The following is a 20556-nucleotide window of genomic DNA, read 5'->3' on the forward strand; positions in this document are numbered from 1 at the left end:
AACGCAAAACAAGTTAAAGAGGTAAAGAGGTGGGAGCTGCTGGTTTAAAGTAATCACTTAAGAGGCTTTTTTAGCTCCAGCTCTCGGTGGTGATTAAAGCGAGCCGGCGGAGGAGAGCTTTATTAGTTTATGCTGGAGTTAAGCAGGAGAGGGGCAGGGTATTTGGCAGCGATCTGTCAGCAATGGGTGGGATTTGGGGGGGACAGAAAGACAGACGTTACCTTGGTGGCTTTCAGCTTCCTCTCATACTGAGACTTCTCGCTCTCCAGCTCGTCCACTTTGGTCTTCAGCAGCCGCAGCTCCTGCTGGAGAGCCTGCTGACAGTAAAACACAGAGGACGCTCATTATTAAACATCTGTAAGAGCTTTTAGAAGTCAATTAAAACAGTCATTAAAGTGCTGACATGCAGACTGGACAGCTGATTGGTCGTCACAGTGCACGCCCACCACCCACCGCCACCTTAGGGGTTAAAAAAGGCACTTCCACCAAAGACCAAAAAACACCTATGATTAATTTTTTTCTACATAATAATATATCATACAACAAGAAAATTCAGTAGGGGAGGGGTGGAAATTTCAGGACAGCGCCCCCTTGATCACACACCACACCGTGCATTTAATACAGGAAGTGCTGAATTCCTGAAACCCTGGAAAACAATGGTTAGTAAAGTCAGTAGCCAGGATGGATTTGAAGCTCAGGCTCAGGCTCCTCCACCATACAATCAAAATACAATTAACTACAATCTATTAGACGATTAGAAACATAGTATAGAGCTTGTCCACTCACTGGCCATTTAAAGAGCTCCGCCCACCTTATACAGAAGATCTGCTGGACAGTACAGATATACAATTACTGACTGTAGCCAAATCATCTGTATGTGTTTGCGCTTGTCAAAAAAAGCGCAAACTTATTTGTTCTATTTTACAGTGATTATTCCCTTTTTTTAGACTAACACATCCTGTTCTAGTGAATTGGAGTGTTAACAGTGGATGTTTATATGCTAAATATCATTTTGTAATGTATTTGAGTATTTACTGGGGCTGTTTATATATGAATATCTTCTATTTGAGTGTTTAGTAGTGTTAATTGAGATTATTTTTAGACCAAATTCTCCTATTTCTGTGTATTGGAGTGTTTATGGTGGCTGTTTATAGGTTAATATCTCATTTCTAGTATATAGGAGTGTTCACTGAGGATGCTTTTATACTGTTTATAATATCTCACATTTTAGTGTTTACTAGTGTTTATTGAGATTATTCATAGAATTCCTCTCCTACCTCAGTGTATAGGTGTGTTTATTAAGGTTGTTTATAGCCTAATTTGTTCTATTGTATAGTGTTTATTCCATTTTTTTAGACTAACATATACAGTTTTAGTAAATTGGAGTGTTTATGGTGGATATTTATAGCCTAAACATCCTTTTGTAATATATTTGAGTATTTATTGAGGCTGTATATATATATGAGTATATTCTATTTGAGCATTTAGGAATGTTTATTGAGATTATTTGTAGATAATCAATCCTATATTTACTTTCTAGTATATCAGAATGTTTACTGAGGCTCTTTACTGACTAATGTCTCCTTTTCTAATGTATATGAGTGTTTATTGAGGATGTTTTATACGAATATGTCCGATTTCAGTGTGTAGGAGAGTGTTTATTAAGGTTGTTTATAGACTAAATGCTCCTATTTCAGTGTATAGGGGTGTTTATTAAGGTTGTTTATAGACTAAATGCTCCTATTTCAGTGTATAGGGGTGTTTATTAAGGTTGTTTATAGACTAAATGCTCCTATTTCAGTGTCTTGGATTGTTTATTGCAGATGTTTATAAGTTAATATCTCCTTTCTTGTATATAGGAGTGTTTATTGAGGGTGTTTACTGACTAATATCTCCTTTTCCAATGTTCTGTATAAGAGTGTTTATTGAGACTGTTTATATACTAATATCCCCTATTTCAGTGTTTAGAATAAATATCAGTATTTATTGAGATTATTTATAAAATACTTCTCCTACTTTATTGTATATGACTGTTTATTGAGGTTGTTTATATACTAATATATATTAATTCCTCCTATAACTGTATGTAGGAGTGTTTATTAAGGTTGTTCATATATATATATATATATATCCCATTGCTAGTGTATAGGAGTGATTATTGGGGATGTTTATAGACCTATTTCATTGCTTAGAAGTGGTTGTTATTTCTTGACTTATTGATAAATGTATTTATTTTTCAATTAAAACAAGCATTTTAACTACTATATTTTAGTTTACTTTGAACTGACTTACATATATATATATATACACATATATATATATATATATATCAACTGATAGGGTTACAGTCAATAATTGCACATCAGCAAGGCAGGGTTTCCAATAAAGTGGCCATCCAGTGTACACTACATTCACTAAGCTACTCAAACCATTTACCCTGTGCATGCAGGTAAGTGGAGGACACTAGAGGAGCATAAACCATCATAAACCACTAATTCCAAACAGCACTCAACACCCACTGAGTTAGTGACAGGTCCATCATGCAGGAACGCCTAGAAACAAGTGCTGGAGAAACGCAGAGTGTGAAGAAACACACAGCAGACTCTCTAACAACCCACACAGCTCCCATCTCCCCCGCGGCAGCAGCGTTCGCTCGGGACGCCCTGTGAGAAGAGCCTGTTAAGGTTAGTGCTGGGGTCCTGGTAGGGGAGGGGGTCGGGAGGAGGACAGTTATGTTGGTAGGGTGATTGTGCTCAGAGAGAGAGAGAGAAATAAAGACAGGGAGAAGGAGGGAGAGTACGGTGGCCCAGGAGTGCAAAACAAATTAACATGTCAGAAAACTAAATTACAATAATGTAAACAAATTTACATACGAAAAATAATTACATTCAGAAAAACAAAATTACCAAAGAAAAAAAATATTTGGTATCACTTTCTATGAATGTCATCTCTATTAGACTCTTTAACCACATTCATAACATATTATAATGCATTCATAAGGCATTATAAACATGGCTACAAATATGTATAAAAATGCATAACCCATTATAGCCATGTTTAATAAGCATTATAACCCACCCACCCAGCACACGCACTTTTTGTCCCACTCCCCTCAGGCTGGAGGCTGCGGAGCATTAAGTGCAAAACAACAAGACTCAGAAACAGCTTCATTCCGGAAGCTGTAAGACTCTTAAACTCCACTTAACAACACACTGCACTGACACCAAGGACAAATTACTGGTTACTGTTTACCAACATGGTCACTTTACTTGCACTGAGACACTTTATCTCCACTGCTCTAATTCACATTATCATGCTGCTATAGCACACTTGCACTCTGGACTTCATGTTGCTGAACCTTCTACTCTCTATTTATTTTTTTCTTCTTGGGATATTTATCTATCTATTTTGTATATTCTATGTCTTTTATTGTATTCTTTTTTTTGTCTATATATCTATTAATAACAGCTCTTTGGGTGTAAAACTGGATCGTGAGATCACAATTTCGTTCCACCTCATGTACCACATGTGATGCGAATGACAATAAAATCTCCTTGAATCCTTGAACTTGTGATCATAATACATTAGAAGCTGTGTTTATAATATCTATTTTAAAATAATATATATCTATCGTTAATAATACATCTCCACAATTAAATTCTGTCACTTTACTTAGAGCGCACAAAGACCTGTTATAATACATTATAATTGACTATAACTAACATTATATTCAAGACAAGAATAATTTATGAGTATATAAAAATATATTTATAGGATTATTGAGGGTGTGTTTATAGGTTGGAAGCTTTTTTAGTTATGATACAGTCTGCAAACTGGGACTTATTGCAGATGAGTTTCTTGGTATTGATGTATAACATGTTATAAACACAGCTATTAATGCATTATAATCACAGTTCATGATGCATAATAAACATGGCTATGATGAACTATACATGTTTATAAATATGTATAGCCATGTTTATAATGCCTTATGAATGCATTATAATGTGTTATTAGTATGTTTATAGAGTCTTATAGAGATGACATTCATAGAAAGTGTTACCAAATATTTTACATGGGCAAAAAAACATTACATTTCAGAAAAACAAAATTATTAAAATGAAAACTAATTAGCAAGACGCAAAACACTTTCACCAGCACTGAAACACTTTTACAAACTGCGATTTCTGACGGAAAGGGAGGGTCTAACACACAGGAAGTGCTTGTTGCAGTTTTTGCATTTACTGCTGCTGCTAAAATACGTGCCACTAAACAAAGTTTAGTGTCCATAACTCCACTCTCTCATCGGGAAGCAGCTTGACTGACAAGGAGGATCCGCAACAAGCACTTCCTGTGTGTTAGACCCTCCCTTTCCTTCAGATATCGCAGCTTGTTAAAGTGTTTTGCGTCTTCTAAATTTGTTTTCATTTTTGTCATTTAGTTTTTCTGAAATGTAATGTTTTTTTTTAGTTTATTTTTTTTGTTTTTCTTTGGTAAATCTGTTTTCTTGAATGTAACAATTTTTCCTATGTAAATTTGTTTGAATTTTTGTAATTTTGTTTTCTGACAAGTTCATTTGCCTTGCACTTCAGGGCCACCGTAGGAGAGAGACGTGCAGTGAGCTCCACGGCAGAAGAGAAGCCGGCCTACGTTCTCTCCCCCGGCTCTACAGCGGCAGCTGCAGTCCTCGACGTCCGACGAGCCCAAGCCCACGTCGGGGCTGCGGTCGCGCTCCTGCCGACACGCCTCGGCTCCCTGAGCCTCCAGGGCTCGCTGCTCCTGGATACGAGTGGTGATCTCCTGCTGGAACTTACGCATCTGCTCCTGGAGCTCGCTAATAACGTTAACCACACACTGACACACACACACACATACACACACAAAACAAGAACAAGAAAAAGCAAGAGGAGGAAAATATGAGGATAAGGGGATGATAAAAGGAGAAGAAACATGATGGTGAACACAACGGAGGTGAAACTGAAGTGGTCTCATTTTTTTTCCCAGAGCTGTACTACTGTACTATGCATATCCATTTATACAAAACACACAAAACTTGAGCTTTCAGACCTCAAATAATGCAAAGAAAACAAGTTCATATTCATAAAGTTTTAAGAGTTCAGAAATCAATATTTGGTGGAATAACCCTGGTTTTTAATCACAGTTTTTATGCATCTTGGCATCATGTTCTCCTCCACCAGTCTTACACACTGCTTTTGGATAATTTTATGCTGCTTTACTCCTGGTGAAAACATTTAAGCAGTTCAGTTTGGTTTGATGGCTTGTGATCATCCATCTTTCTTTTGATTATATTCCAGAGCTTTTCAATTTGGTAAAATAAAAGAAACCCATCATTTTAAAGTGGTATCTGTACTACTGTACTATGCATACCCATTTATACAAAACACACAAAACTTGAATTGAGTTTGAGCGAGACAATTTAGACAACAAAGAAAATGAAGAAGAAAACTGATTCAATGAGAAGAGATGTGTCCAAACCTCAAAATTCTGTATGTGTCATTACACCTTTACAAAAGAGAGAGAGAGAAGATAAACAGAATGGATGTAGGATAAGTTTTGTAATACAGTGGTATGAAACATTTTGAGCACCCCTGATGATCTTTCAGGGAAATTCACACTTTCTGTAAATCCTATAAATGTTATTTTACTTCTCAAATATCACTGTGTTCATCTGCTATATGAAATACAGCTCTAGAAAAAAAAATAGTAAATCAGGATCGGTTTCTCTGATTTTGCTATTTATAGGTTTATGTTTGAGTAAAATGAACATTGTTGTTTTATTCTATAAACTACAGACAACCTTTCTCCCAAATTCTAAATAAAAAAATATATTGAGTCATTTAGAGCATTTATTTGCAGAAAATGAGAAATGGCTGAAATACCAAAAAAGATGCAGAGCTTTCAGACCTCAAATAATGCAAAGAAAACAAGTTCATATTCATAAAGTTCAGAAATCAATAGTTGGTGGAATAACAGTTTTTTTGCATCTTGGCATCATGTTCTCCTCCACCAGTCTTACACACTGCTTTTGGATAACTTTATGCCTTTACTCCTGGTGCAAAAATTCAAGCAGTTCAGTTTGGTTTGATGGCTTGTGATAATCCATCTTTTTCCTGATTATATTCCAGAGACTTTCAATTGGGTAAAATCAAAGAAACTCGTAATTTTTTTAGGGGTATCTCTAAACAGCAAATGATTTGTGAAGGAAAATCATGAAAAGGATCAGGGGTGCCCCTGGTCTTTTTTCCCCATCTTTTTCATAAGTGTTCAGCTTTACACACATAATTTAGAAGGTTTTCTCATTAGCTGTAGGTGTGAGGCTCCTACAGCTTTAAAGAAACGAAGAACTCCCAGTTCTAAACGTCAGAGCAGATATTAATGGACGGATTTGCACTATGGCAGCCTCTTATTCTCCGGGATAAATAACTTACTGACCTACGTTTTTAGTTAAAGCACTCAGAAGATACGAGCTTTAGCACGGAGGATGCTAATGCTAAGTTTGGTTTTCCCACTTAACACTGCGCATGCCGGACAGAGTGAGTGACTGATCGGTGTTAGGGGTCTCTGGAGAACATGTTCGGACCCCCGAGACGAGGAACTTTCATTTGATATGTCCTGTTGAAGTCAGAGCTGATGATAAGGCCCATGTTCCTCTACTATATTTAGGTTCCACACTCAGCAGCTCGCGGCTGGAGACGGGGAGATGTTTGTGGAGAAAGTGTGTGTGCCTTTGGCATGCACTGAAAAAAATGATGCGTAAAATTTACTTTAAAAAAATTTCACAACTTTTCGCATTTGCTTTTTTAAAGTAAATTTAGTTTTAGAAAATTTAAGTAACTTCAACTTGATTTCAAGACTTAAATGTTAAACATACAGTAAATAAGTGAACTGAACTTCAGTCAATCCTTTCTTTTAGTAAACTTTACTTCATTTATTTTACTGAATCAATTCTTTCTTTTAGTAAACTTTACTTCATTTATTTTTACTGAATCAATTCTTTCTTTTAGTAAACTTTACTTCATTTATTTTACTGAATCAATCCTTTCTTTTAGTAAACTTTACTTCATTTATTTTTACTGAATCAATCCTTTATTTTAGTAAACTTTACTTAATTTGTTTTTACTGAATCAATCCTTTCTTTTAGTAAACTTTACTTCATTTCTGCATTAAATATTACCTAATTACAATTACTTTATACAATATTACTCACATAATTTATGATACAAAATATATTTTAATTCCTGAAATTTAAATATTTTTAGTTAAAACACACATACTACACTGTCTCAACACATGGACGGCAAGTAATACATTATTTATACTAGTATACTTAAAATAATGTATAACATGCCATCTATGTGTTGAGACAGTGAGACTTGAGACTGTTCACAATATAAATCTTTGAGATTATGTAAATATTTGAATGTGTGTTTTAACTAAAAATATATATAATAATATTATATAAAAATTAAGTAATTGTAATTAGGGAATATTGTATGCAGAAATTAAATAAAGATTACTTAAAGAAAGGATTGACTGAAGTTCACTTCACTTATTTACTCTATGTAACATTTAAGTCTTGAACCCGACTTGAAGTTGCTTAAATGTATCTGAAATTAAATCTACTTAAAAAGCAAATGCAGAAAGTTGCAAAACTTTTTTAAAGTAAATTTTATGCATCATTTTTTTCAGTTCTGAGAGGTCCGCTGCCGTTCTGTGGTGTTAAGAGGTGTGTGTGTGTGGGGGGGGGGGGGGTTCTTGCAGCTGCTGCATGTGGGGATGGTGTTTGTTGATGCAACACATGCGAGGGGGGTTTGGTTACCACGGCGCCGGGATTGTATACGGCTGCTCTATAGATGGTACAGATTTACGGCCCAGAACGCCTGACCTCTGAGGTTAACACCATTACAAAATGCCGACCTCAAAACGGGCAGTAATTGTTACTGGTATTTACTCCAAAGCGATGGTGCATGCTTATTTATTCCAGAGCTGTATTTAACTGAAATAACTGATCCGAACAACCAATGATCTTAAAGGAAATTTATTAAAATAATCAGGGTGCCCTGATAACCCTTTTTTATATAATGTAATTATATGAGCAGTCTTTCCCCCCATATTTTCATAAGTGTACAGCATACATTACACAGAGTGAATTTGAACTTGATTTTTTGCACCAGGAGTAAAGCAGCATAAAGTTATCCAAAAGCAGTGTGTAAGACTGGTGGAGGAGAACATGATGCCAAGATGCATGAAAGAAACTGTGATTAAAAACCAGGGTTATTCAACCAAATATTGATTTCTGAACTCTTAAAACTTTATGAATATGAACTTGTTTTCTTTGCATTATTTGAGGTCTGAAAGCTCTGCATATTTTTTGTTATTTCAGCCATTTCTAATTTTCTGCAAATAAATGCTCTAAATGACTCAATATATTTTTATTTGGAATTCGGGAGAAATGTTGTCTGTAGTTTATAGAATAAAACAACAATGTTCATTTTACTCAAATATAAACCTATAAATAGCAAAATCAGATAAACTGGTTCAGAAACTGAAGTGGTCTCTTCATTTTTTTTCAGAGCTGTATGTTACATCTGTGCTGAACCCCCTGTCTGGTTATTACTGTATGTGTTAGTGGGATCAGTGCTCGTGCACCGCTGTCTGTCACACACGCTTTTGTGCATCCTGCAATTTCCGCCTCCCTTATCACACCGCATCAGTCTTTCAGCACGAGAATGCTTGTGAATAGGGGGTTATTTCAGAAACACTGTTATTTAAGTACACTGGGGTGTTTGAGTCACTGGAACAGAGTGGAACACGGTTTGTTTGATCATCAGTTTGACCTGCACTTCAGTCAGAGGCCTATGGGTCTGAGATCTATCTCAATATCATAAAACTGAATAAGGTAAACTATCTATCATATAAAAATGAATATAACAACTGAACAAAAGTGGGTGGTATAACTAAATTGATACGTAAGCTACTGTAATTAGCTGGAACTCCCGACCTAAAAGAAATTAATCTCAAATCACGGCCAAATATACTTTAAACTTACTTACAAATATATTTTATATGCTTATATAAGTATATTTTATATTTAGAGAGTATGTGGCATGTCCATGTTGGCCATAGTAGCTGAAACTCAAGCTTTCTCTGTGGTTCTGTATATATTGAATGGTAGAATATATAGTTCAATTCAACCTCTTGGAGTTGGGGTACAGGGTGGATAAGGGCTCTGCTGGTGGATTTGCCATTTTTAAGAAAGTGCTAAATGAGGCTATGACCTGATGCTACATTATTAATGTGTTTATTTGCTCAAAAAAACATTGAGATACATTTTCTTAAAACAAACTAAATACTACAACACAATTAAGCGAATTTCTGTTAGTATAAAAAAGAAAAGTAGAATAAACATCATAAAAAGGCATACACCCTGCACAAGGTGAACATGCTTGTTGCTGCTATCTTGCTACACCCACTGTTAAAATAGCATCAGGGTTCAGAAATATATCTACACTGATGGGTGTGGTGGTCTGGAAGTGGTCTGTGTTTTTATCTTGTCTGCGGGAAATACAGGTGTGTGCCACTGACTGATTTAAACCCTGACAACAGTCAAGAGTCAGAGTCCATTCTTATCTTAGCCATGCAGGAGTGCAAAAGAATAAAATAACATTGTAGTTCCATTAAATGAGCTGCTGGAGTATCTTCACAGTGTGAACGAGCAGATCAGTATCCTCTCTTGAGACGCTGAAAAGCGACGCACTGTTAAGATCGGAACGCGCCAAAGTCACCTGACTCTTAAAGGGAATGACATCTGACACACTGAGTGGTTTATTTCATGATATGCCCAAAACACACCCACGATTAATTAAGAGAATTTAGTTTATGCCTTTTGCACGTTTTAGGCTAAATCAAACAGTGTGATCTGCAATAAAGCACCAAAATAGGGCCCCAAGTCTTTGTCTCAAGAAAGTTATACAGTTATTTATATGTTCTTTATAGCTGCAATTCTTCAGATACAGGCTTGTGGTGGGGTCATGAACACAGCCCAGGCCTGCAGTGGTCTTCAGAAAGCACACTCTTTGTGGGAGATGTTTGTTTAGTGGCCACCTAAGCTGAGGTCGAATGTTTCACTCAGAGGTTTTATGGAACTCACTTTAGGACACTGTTTGATGTCCCTGCGCTGAGAGTCTGCCAGACTCCCTGAAGGGCGACTCCCCAGGGGGGGGGGGGGGGGGGGTGGATGCAGGAGGTCAGAAATGTGGATGACTAGAATTCCAAAGCTCCAGACAAGTGCTGTCAGATCAGGCTGGTGATGTTTCAATTAGCTGCGCACACACTCACATTCTGTTCCGAGGAAATTCTGTTCACGCTGTTTTATTGTTAATATGTATTATTTATTATTATACAACAGTTAATTCTGACCCTGCAATGTGATTGGCTCAGAGACGTTCTCTGAGTGCCGTTATCAGCCGGTAATGCACTGTAACTGAAGCTCTACATGTCTTACTCCGCCACATACAGGTAACCTATAACCTAGCAATGATGCAGCGCTTACAAGCCAAACAGCACAGCTACAAACAGAGCAGCAATGGAACTATTTTAACTTGTGGAGTGTTTATAACCAAACAGATCCTATTTTCTCATCTTCTTTAACTATAAATCTTTGAATAAACTGTGATAATGGAACTGTGGTAAAATAATAATACACTCAAGGTCCGTGCTATAATGTGTAATATTGGCAGGTTTCCATTAATTTTGCCATTAATTTTCCCACCACTGAATAAACTAACTAGTCTAAACAGTGATTATAATTTAACATAGACAAGTCATTGTTCACTATAAATTGTTGGTACCACTTTAAAATAAGACTACCTTTATAAAGGGTTTATAAATGGTTTACAAATAGTTTATTAATGGTTAATAATTAGGTTGTAAATGCCTTAAAAATCATTAATAATCAGTTATAACACATACGTAGAAAGGACAACAATGACCTGTTGTTTGCCAAATAGTGAACCCATATCTATATTGTTGCCCTTTCTATGTATGTGTTATAACTGATTATTAATGATTTTTAAGGCATTTACAACCTAATTATTAACCATTAATAAACTATTTGTAAACCATTTATAAACCCTTTATAAAGGTGGTTTTATTTTAAAGCGGTACCATTTGTAAGTATTTTCACATATTTTTGGTTGCCAAATATTTGGAGCATCAATAATATGAACTCTACTATGAAATCTAATTCAAATACCCTTATACTCCTAGAAAATTAAAAAAATATATATGTATATATGTATATATGTTGAGCTATACAGTTTGTAGAAAATGTGTAAAGAACCCTATGTAACACACAGGCCTGTCACAATAATTATGTTGTTGACTACTGTACAATTTTTTGTGTACATACCCTCAATAATTCTTGTCAATATTAATAAGTAGATCAAGGAGTCTCAATCAAGGAGAGCAATTTTATGTGAATAAGACAGAATTATGACTTTTTTTATATAGGATATGTAAACATTTTAATATTCCAATACCAATGTCTAAATATTCTTAATAACAAAAGTTTATTTCTCTTTAAAAAGAGTGTAATTGACTTATTATTACATTTCATCACATACTTTTTAGTGGTATTTACAGTCAGTTACTGCTGTTCTACAAAGCTGCACAGGCCCAAAAAAACCCAACCCATAATTCCTTGCGAATGTATTCCCAGAATTGCTCTGGACCAAACAGATCACACAGCTCTTTCTCAAGCCCCCAGAGCACCATCTCTCTAAATTCACAAACACACAGCAATTTGGTACCATCGTTATGAGGGACTAGTGCTCTACAAGAAAAAAAAGGGCAGTAAATAAACACAGCTGCTGATGAACCAGGCCAGACGGGCCTTACATGGAGTGAGGGTAAAAAAGAGAGAGAGAGGGAGAGAGAGAGAGAGAGAGAGAGAGAGAGGGAGAGACTTTTGAGACTTGAGTATTGTGTCTAAAGCTAAATTAAACCATATAAAAAAATGCTTAAAAAACACAGACATCTAAACTAAACCTGAACCTACAGAGGGAAAAGAATGTGTTTAAAGGACAGAGTGACATACAGGTGCATCTAAAAAAGAAAATCAGTTCAAAATGTGAAACTTATGTATTATACAGATTTCTGTATTTCACACAGAGTGATCTATTTTAAGAATGTATTTATTTTATTGTTAATGATTATGGATTACAGCCAATGATAAAACCCAAAAATCAGCAGCTCAGAGAATTTTAATATTATGTAAGACCAATTGGTACTTTTGGAAGTTTGGGCAGTGTGCAAAATACTGCTGTAAAATGAAATCTGAATCTCCATAAAAGTTGTCAGCAGCAGAGGGAAGCATGAAGTGGTGTAAGATTTTGTGGGAAAACAAAACTGCACTGACTTTAGACTTGATAATAAAACACAGTGGATCAACACCAGCAGATGACAGACATGACTCTCCAAACCATCACTGATCATCATTACATTTTATATTTCATTTAGAAAATTTCAAGGGAGCAGAGTCTGGAGGAAGAGTGGAGAGACACACAGTCCAAGCTGCTTGAGGTCTAGTGTGAAGTTTCTACAATCAGTGATAGTTTGGAGATGCGGATTTCATTTTCCAGCAGGACTTGGCACACTGCCCACACTGCAAAAAGTACCAATTGAAAAAAAAATTCTGATAGAATGAAGTAACAGGGTGGTAGAGCGACAGTACCTCCGCTTTGTGCTGCTTATCATCTCCATCCATGTGTCCGTGTTCCTCCTCCATACTGACCAGCTTCAGCTTCAGATACGAAACTTCATCCATCAAATCCAGCTTTTGCGTCTCCAGTGAGGTGCGGCTCAGGAGCTCCTACACACACACACACACACACACACTCATAAGCTGGAGTACACATAACAGACACACACTTGCACTGTGAAAGTATCAGCTGCCCGGTACAGTTTACTGCTGCTCTACTGGGCAACAACTTCTCTACTGCCTGGATCCCAGCCAGCACCGCTAAATATACACACGCAATGAACTCTATTTTTACTTCCTCTGTCTGTCCAGCATGTTGCGTGTGAGGGTGTGTATGTGTGTTTGTGTGTGTGTAAGTGTGTGTGTGTGAGAAAGAAAGAAATAAAGAGAGTGAGTGAGGGGGACATGGCTTTCACTGCATTCCTCTGCCTGAGAGCTAAATTCAGAGCACTGTGAGACTCCAGCTGAGGACGAGCTCTGCCATGAATCTTACCTCTTACATCCTTCTAAACACACACACACACACACACACACACACACACACACAAACACACACACACACACACACATACACTCTCACACACACACACACACAAAACCTTGCGGAAGTCCCTTTTCCTGGAAATGTAGGCGGATGTATCCTTCAAGGTTTTAAATCATTCTATTTGTTTTGTTGTTTTGTTATGTGTACAATACTGTTCACAAATACGTAATCCCTTATACTATTAACTCGACATGACACAGTAACTAATAAAGGGACACATATGGAATTATGTACTAAATAGTTAAAAGTGTTTGTCCTCCACATTAATCCCTTGATCTAAACCTGATGAACTGAGATTGGGTGATTTGAGGTGATTTAATTGGGATGAGCTGGAGCTTCACAGCATGAAGGAAAAGCAGCAGCAATTGTTCAGCACCTCCAGGAACTCCTTCATTCAAGACGCTGAGAAAAATATTCCAGGTGACTCTCCCTCATGAAGATACTGAGATTAAAATCTTACCAAGAGTCTGCAGATCTGTCCTCAAAGACAAATGTGCTACTTAGAAGTATCTAAAGTATAAAACATATTCTGATTTTTTCACAGCTCTGGAAAAAATAAGATAATATAATCAAGAGGAAGATGGATGATCACAAGCCATCAAACCAAGTTGAACTGCTTGCATTTTTGCACCAGGAGTGAAGGCATAAACTTATCCAAAAACTTAATAATATGAACTTTTCTTTGCATTATCTCTCTCTCTCTCTCTCTCTCTCTCTCGCTATATATATATATATATATATATATGTATATACACATACTACATATTACACAATCACTCCCTTCCATTCCAAAGAAAAGACACTTCTGCATTTTTCTATTCATCTAAAATAATAGTCAAAATCCCCACAGACGTAATCAAAAGCCACGTCTTTCTCAATGACAACAAAACCACTGACTGAACACTATATATTCACAATAAAGTCACAGATCAGAACTTAGAGCCTAAAGCTACACCAGTAGAATCAAATCCAGTCTAATCTCCTGTGCAGGTCTAATAGCGAGCGGCTGAGATTCGTTCCTCAACACTCCTCCTCCTCTCCAGAGGCGGCTTTTACTTCAAAGGAGGGAGGGGGAAGAAACAGCTTTGAACTTATCGAGGGGTGCATCACAGTTTAGCTTATCACAGATCTACAGGCTGTGTGTACACAATCTCACACATACCATAACCCACCACACCACACCACACGATAAGCCGCGAACCTGAAGCTCAGCACAGACGCTTTATGATTCCTGCACAACCCCCAACCCCCCACACTGCAGCCTGTTCATCTTAAAGGAGAACTCCGGTGTAAAATTGACTTTTGTTGTAGTAAAACATGAAGTGCTAACCTGATTGATGAATAGCGCACCTCCATTCTCCCACAGTGTTTCGAGATCCAGAAATTTTAACAGTTTGTCAAACACCCTTCAGACTGGGTGACACGGGCATAATTTACTCTGATAAATCACTTTTTACACCGTTATCCAGCTTAAATTAACTTCAGCTCCGAGCGCCGCCATTACTATATATATATATATATATATATATATATATATATATATATATATATATATATATATATATATATAGGCAGCCGACACCAGGAGTAATGGCGGCGCTTGGAGCTGAAGCTAGCATTATAGGATGTAAACAGTGTTTTTAATAAGCTTCTTGTGCACTTTTTAAGTTATTAATGCCTTATTCAAAATGTCAGGGATCTCCGGATTCTAGCAAGGAGGTGTGGAGCTACTTTGAGCTGCTGGATAACGGTGGAAAAATCGATTTATCAGAGCATATTATGCCCCATGTCACCCAAAAGTCCATTTTACACCAGAGTTCTCCTTTAACATGTATTATTCCACAACTACTGATAACTACCTGGAGTTTAGAGGGTTAGGAAAGCGATAATTAAACTAATTCCACAGAATCAGAAATGGTGAGGAACATATATTCAGAACAGAGTAAACACTAGAGGAAAATACAGGCTCCAACACGCACAGTGCGGAAAAACATGAAACCAAAATGAAGAAGTGGTGATGACTGCAGAGTTTCACAACTAAATCTGGATTACTGGTTCTCTCTACCTACCACACCAAAATAGCATTTCTGGAGTGGATAATGTGTGCCTGAATTATAATATGACAAATAGAGTATAAAAATAATAAAAAGGTATACTACACCAGTTACAAATTTGAAAACTAAGAGAAACATCTGAATTATTAAAGCTGAATCGGTCTTAGATACAGTTCCCTAGCAGAAATATCATTTTATAAACACTGACAAACAGTAAAACAATAGAAAATATTATGTTTATCAAACTCAAATATGCACATTCTGCATGAAATGTGTCCAAAACAGATCAATTCATAGTTTAACATAAGATAACACATAGTTACTAAAATGTAGGAAATAGCCTTCCTGTCTTTCCCACACTCAACTCTACCTGCAATCTCCTGTGTCCAGACTACAATACCCATAATGCATCACAAATCTTACTGACATCACTCCAATTCACGATCACATGACACTGAACACGGCACTACCAGAAAGCCAATCGCCTGAATATTGATTTCACTTGATGCACTCATTGTATACATTGCACACCCTCACTTCACTTACTCCTTGCTGAGTATTGTTGTTTTTTCCACTCTAAAAAGCATTTCTCAATTGTAGTAAACAAAACAAAACTGACAAATCAAACTGCAGCAAAGTGTTTACCTACTATTGTGTTCTATACCTGACAATCCAGGGTGTGGAAATGGAAATAGGGTAATGGTAGTGGGCAGCTTTTCCGTAATATATGATGATACACCCTGATAATTTTTTTATGAGATCCAATACAAAATATAATCCATATTGAATCTTTAAAGAAAATATGTTTTCTGATATAACAAGTTCAACCTACAGGTTAATATCTTCAGTTTCTGAAGGTGTCTCTGAGGTCAACGTCTGCAGAGGACTTGACTTCAGGAAACCCAGGATCTCACATGTTCAGACAGGCAGAAGAAGCGAGGAGGACTCTAGCTATCTGTCAATCTGTCCCTCCTCTCCCCCCTCTATTCTCCCTGCCCTCCCTCCCTGATTCCTCACATTCCATCAGCATCTGATTATCTCCATAGCAGCTTCTTACACCAGCCTGTGTTCAGCAGAGAGAGCGTTTACACACACAATATCCGCTGCAGCGCTGCTGCTGTTTCCTGAGCGTGCCCCCCGCCGCGAGACCCCCCTGAGACTCCGCTGAGACTCCGCTGAGACCCTCCTGAGACCCTTCTGAGACATGAAGTGGAGATGTTTCACAGCTCAGAAGAGTTACTGTCTGATCCAAGTTCAGAACCTCGATCACTCTGTTTGTAATACAGTTCTTTAAAGTGTATAAAAAATTTAACTTTTAATACACCAACACCAACAGCAGCGAGAGAGAGAGAGAGAGAGAGAGAGAGAGGGAAAGGAGAGAGAAATAAAAAGAAATATATATATATATAGAGAAAGACAGAGAAAAACAGAAAAACAAAAGACAAGAGAGAAGAAAACAAATATCTGTAAAGAATATAAAACAATAAAAAACATTGTTATATTGTAAAATATATATATATATATTTATACATCTATATATATATATATGAGAATAAAGCAACTGGTAAAAAAGAGAAATAGGAAGCAGATAGTAAGAATAAAAAAAGAAAAAATATAAGAAAGAAAGCAACAAAAATTCAAAAAACACAGACAAACAGAAGGAAAGAAAAAATAAATGAAAGAAACAAAGAAAGAATAATAAGCTAATCAAATACAGGGAATGGAAAAAGAGATTAGAAAAACATAGACATAAAATAAAAAAGAAAACTTAGAAAATTAGTAAATTAGTAAAAAGAAAAGATAAAAGATAAAAACCTAAAAAGTAAACAGAGAAAGAAAGAACGAAAGAATAACAAAGAAACAATCGAAAACAAAATATATAAACAACAGAATAATCAAAGATATGGAAAACTGAATAGGAAAAAGAAAGAAAGAAAGAAAGAAAGAGAGAGAGAAAGAAACTCAGTGAGTTGAATGGAGGTGGTGTTTGTGATTCGCTGAATCATTAATGATTAAAAACTCGGTCAACACTCAGACTGCAGTGTGGAGCGGCGTGGTGAGGTATGTCACTGTGACACGACTGAAGGTCACTGATCTTCCCCAACACCAACACAGACCTCCAGCACAACCACACACCTCAACTTCATAAGTCAAATATAAGACTGTGTGGGGCTTTTACTGCCTCAGCTGACACACACTGACCCAACACAGCTCTGCACAACAACCACTGCTGAGTGTAAAGAACGTCCCTCGTCCTTCTCTAATCACACACACACACGCACACACACAGTTGCAGCGGTCTCTCCGCTGTGCTGCCACTGCAGGGGGGAATTATGGGGGACGAAACAGAAAAACTGACAAGCTTCACACATCAATCATCTCCAAACGTCCTGCTCATCTTCACACAGTGTCAGAATCAGCAGAACACACACATCAAACTGCAGCATTTCTACATACTGACATCTCACTGTGCAGAGTCAACTCCACTACACTGTCCACAATGCAGAACTGAAATCCATCACACATCACAGCTTTACAAAAAGAGACCACTTACATTTCTGAATCAGTTTCTCTGATTTTGCTATTCATACATATTCCAAATAAATATTCCAAATAAACATATTCATTTATTTGCAGAAAATGAGAAATGGCTTAAATAACAAAAAAGATGCAGAGCTTTTAGACCTCAAATAATGAAGAAAACAAGTTCATATTCATAAAGTTTTAAGAGTTCAGAAATCAATATTTGGTGGAATAACCCTGGTTTTTAATCACAGTTTTTATGCATCTTGGCATCATGTTCTCCTCCACCAGTCTTACACACTGCTTTGGATAACTTTCTGCCTGCACTCCTGGTGCACAAATTCAAGCAAGTTCAGTTTGGTGGTTTGATGGCTCGTGATCATCTATATTCCTCTTGATTATATTCCAGAGGTTTTCAATTTGGCAAAATCAAAGAAACTCCTATTTTTAAGTGGTCTCATAATATAGCAATAAGTGATAATAGAGCAAGAAAAATAGTAAATAAGTAACTCTGTACGTAAGACAATCAAAATTAAAGAAAGTAAAGACCAGAAAAGATAGAATAAGTTAAAAAAAGGAGAGAAAGTGAAAGAAAGAGAGAGAGTGAACATGAGTCGGTACCTGTTGGAGCATTTCCTCAGTGGAGACGAGTTTGTGGTGGTGCTCCTCCAGAGAGACCTCCAGATCTCTGATCTTCTCTCCCTGTGCCTCCACCTGCTCCGTCAGAACACTCACCTACACACACACACACACAGAGAGAGAGAGAGAGAGAGAGAGAGAGAGAGAGAGAGAGAGAAGCACTCATAAGAGTCTACATTACATTGGTATTGATTAAAAGCCTTGACTTGATTCTGTGCTAAACTAGCAGATTCACACTTAACACACACACTAACACACTAAACACACACTCACACACGTTCACCTTAATCTACATACACAACTTCTACACACACTCACACACACCTTCACTCAGATACAGTCCTCAACAATGTAAAGTACAAATTCACACACTTACCAAGTGTCAAACACTCCTCAATATTCACCCAGGCAAACTCCAGACCTCACTTCACCTTCTTCTCTCTCTCTCTCTCTCTCTCTCTCTCTCTCTCTCTCTCTGCTCTGTCACTCCCTAACACTGCTCACACTCATTATTGCGACACTCTTAACCTCTCACACTCTTCTGACACGCAGTTTCACTACCGCTCCGAACTCCAGGAGCCGTCACACGCCTGCAGCAGGAAGACACTGCTGAAGTGGAGCACTTACACTATCAACTTCACACACACACACACACACACACATTTACACCTGCGCACTCACACAAACGCACACACACCTCCACTGAGTTTAACCTATTGTTTCGTCTCACAGGGACGACCCGCCCCCCGCGGGACAGGTAAAGAGGAAGAGAAAGCCGAGGGAGACTCCGGGCCAATCTGGTTTATCAGCAGCCTGAAGCCCAAACACTTCCACCAATCAGTGCTCACTGCTCACTGAGCGGCCCGAGGAATGCAGCAGCAGGGTGACTGCACACATCACGTGTAAACCTGCTCATTCAGACTAAACGTTACAGAACATGTCGCCTCTGTCCAATGAAAAACAAGCATCTCCATTTTCCAGCTTTGGTAAAACAATTAGAGAGCACTTCAGTTTCTGAATCAGTTTCTCTGATTTTGCTATTTATAGATTTATGTTTGAGTAAAATGAACATTGTTGTTTTATTCTATAAACTATGGAAAACTCTTCTCCCAAATTCCAAATTTTTCCAAAGTTTTCAGAGCTCAAATAATGCAAAGAAAGCAAGTTCATATTCATAAAGTTTTAAGAGTTCAGAAATCAATATTTGGTGGTTTTTAATCACAGTTTTCATGCATCTTGGCATGTTCTCCTCCACCAGGCTTACACACTGCTTTTGGATAACTTTATGCTGCTTTACTCCTGGTGCAAAAATCCAAGCAGTTCAGTTTGGTTTGATGGCTTGTGATCATCCATCTTCCTCTTGATTATATTCCAGAGGTTTTCAATTTGGTAAAATCAAAGCGGTCTCTTATTTTTTTCCATGCCTGTAATTTGAACACACAAACCCTCTTTAAATCTGTGTCAACATTTCTTTTTAAATGGACCAATCGAAATGATCCAAAACAATCTAATAGAAACTCTTGGTAACATTTTCTATGAATCTCTAGTCTGTTAGACTCTATAAACATACCCAATATGCACTATAATACATTCATAAAGCATTATAAACATGTATTACACTATAGATGGTAGCTAACAGTTTATTATGCAATATAAAGTGTGATTATGATGCTTCATAATGCTTGGTGCAGCGGTCTAAAGCAGCAGCTCAGTCTGACTTCACATGTATCAGAGGAGGCGTGTGCTAGTCTTCACCCTCCTGGTGTGTTGGGGAATTAGTAGTGATAGGGGGGGGGGGGGGGGGGGGGTCCTAATGAGTGGGGAGAAATTGGGGAGAAAATGGGGAAAAATAAGAATAAAAAAAAATGTCATATGTCTGTGTATAAACTGTTATAATATTCCCATGATGCACATCTGTCACTTTTTTTAGTGTAAGCGTACAACAACGCTATTTTAACAGTGCGGGAGCAAGGCGTGAATACAGACTGGTTACGGGGTGTAAGATAGCAATGAGC

The 20556-nt window shown here is 37.2% G+C and overlaps 1 protein-coding gene across 7 annotated transcripts in view; it reads right to left on the bottom strand.

Moving 5' to 3' along the window:
• The window catches only part of ppfibp2b (PPFIA binding protein 2b), a 100726-nt gene that overhangs the window by 34550 nt on the left and 45620 nt on the right, over positions 1-20556 (bottom strand). For 4 of the 7 annotated variants that reach the window (XM_049484455.1, XM_049484454.1, XM_049484456.1 and 1 more), the window contains exons 5-8: positions 18524-18637; positions 12755-12892; positions 4651-4854; positions 222-317 (exon numbers count right to left, since the gene is read on the bottom strand). In XM_049484455.1, the coding sequence (XP_049340412.1) occupies positions 222-317; positions 4651-4854; positions 12755-12892; positions 18524-18637 (552 nt within the window). The remainder of the gene's footprint in view (positions 1-221; positions 318-4650; positions 4855-12754; positions 12893-18523; positions 18638-20556) is intronic. The other 3 variants (XM_049484460.1, XM_049484459.1, XM_049484458.1) reach the window with 1 other exon arrangement.

The sequence above is a fragment of the Astyanax mexicanus genome, chromosome 10, assembly GCF_023375975.1.
Source record: "Astyanax mexicanus isolate ESR-SI-001 chromosome 10, AstMex3_surface, whole genome shotgun sequence".
Taxonomy (NCBI): domain Eukaryota; kingdom Metazoa; phylum Chordata; class Actinopteri; order Characiformes; family Acestrorhamphidae; genus Astyanax; species Astyanax mexicanus.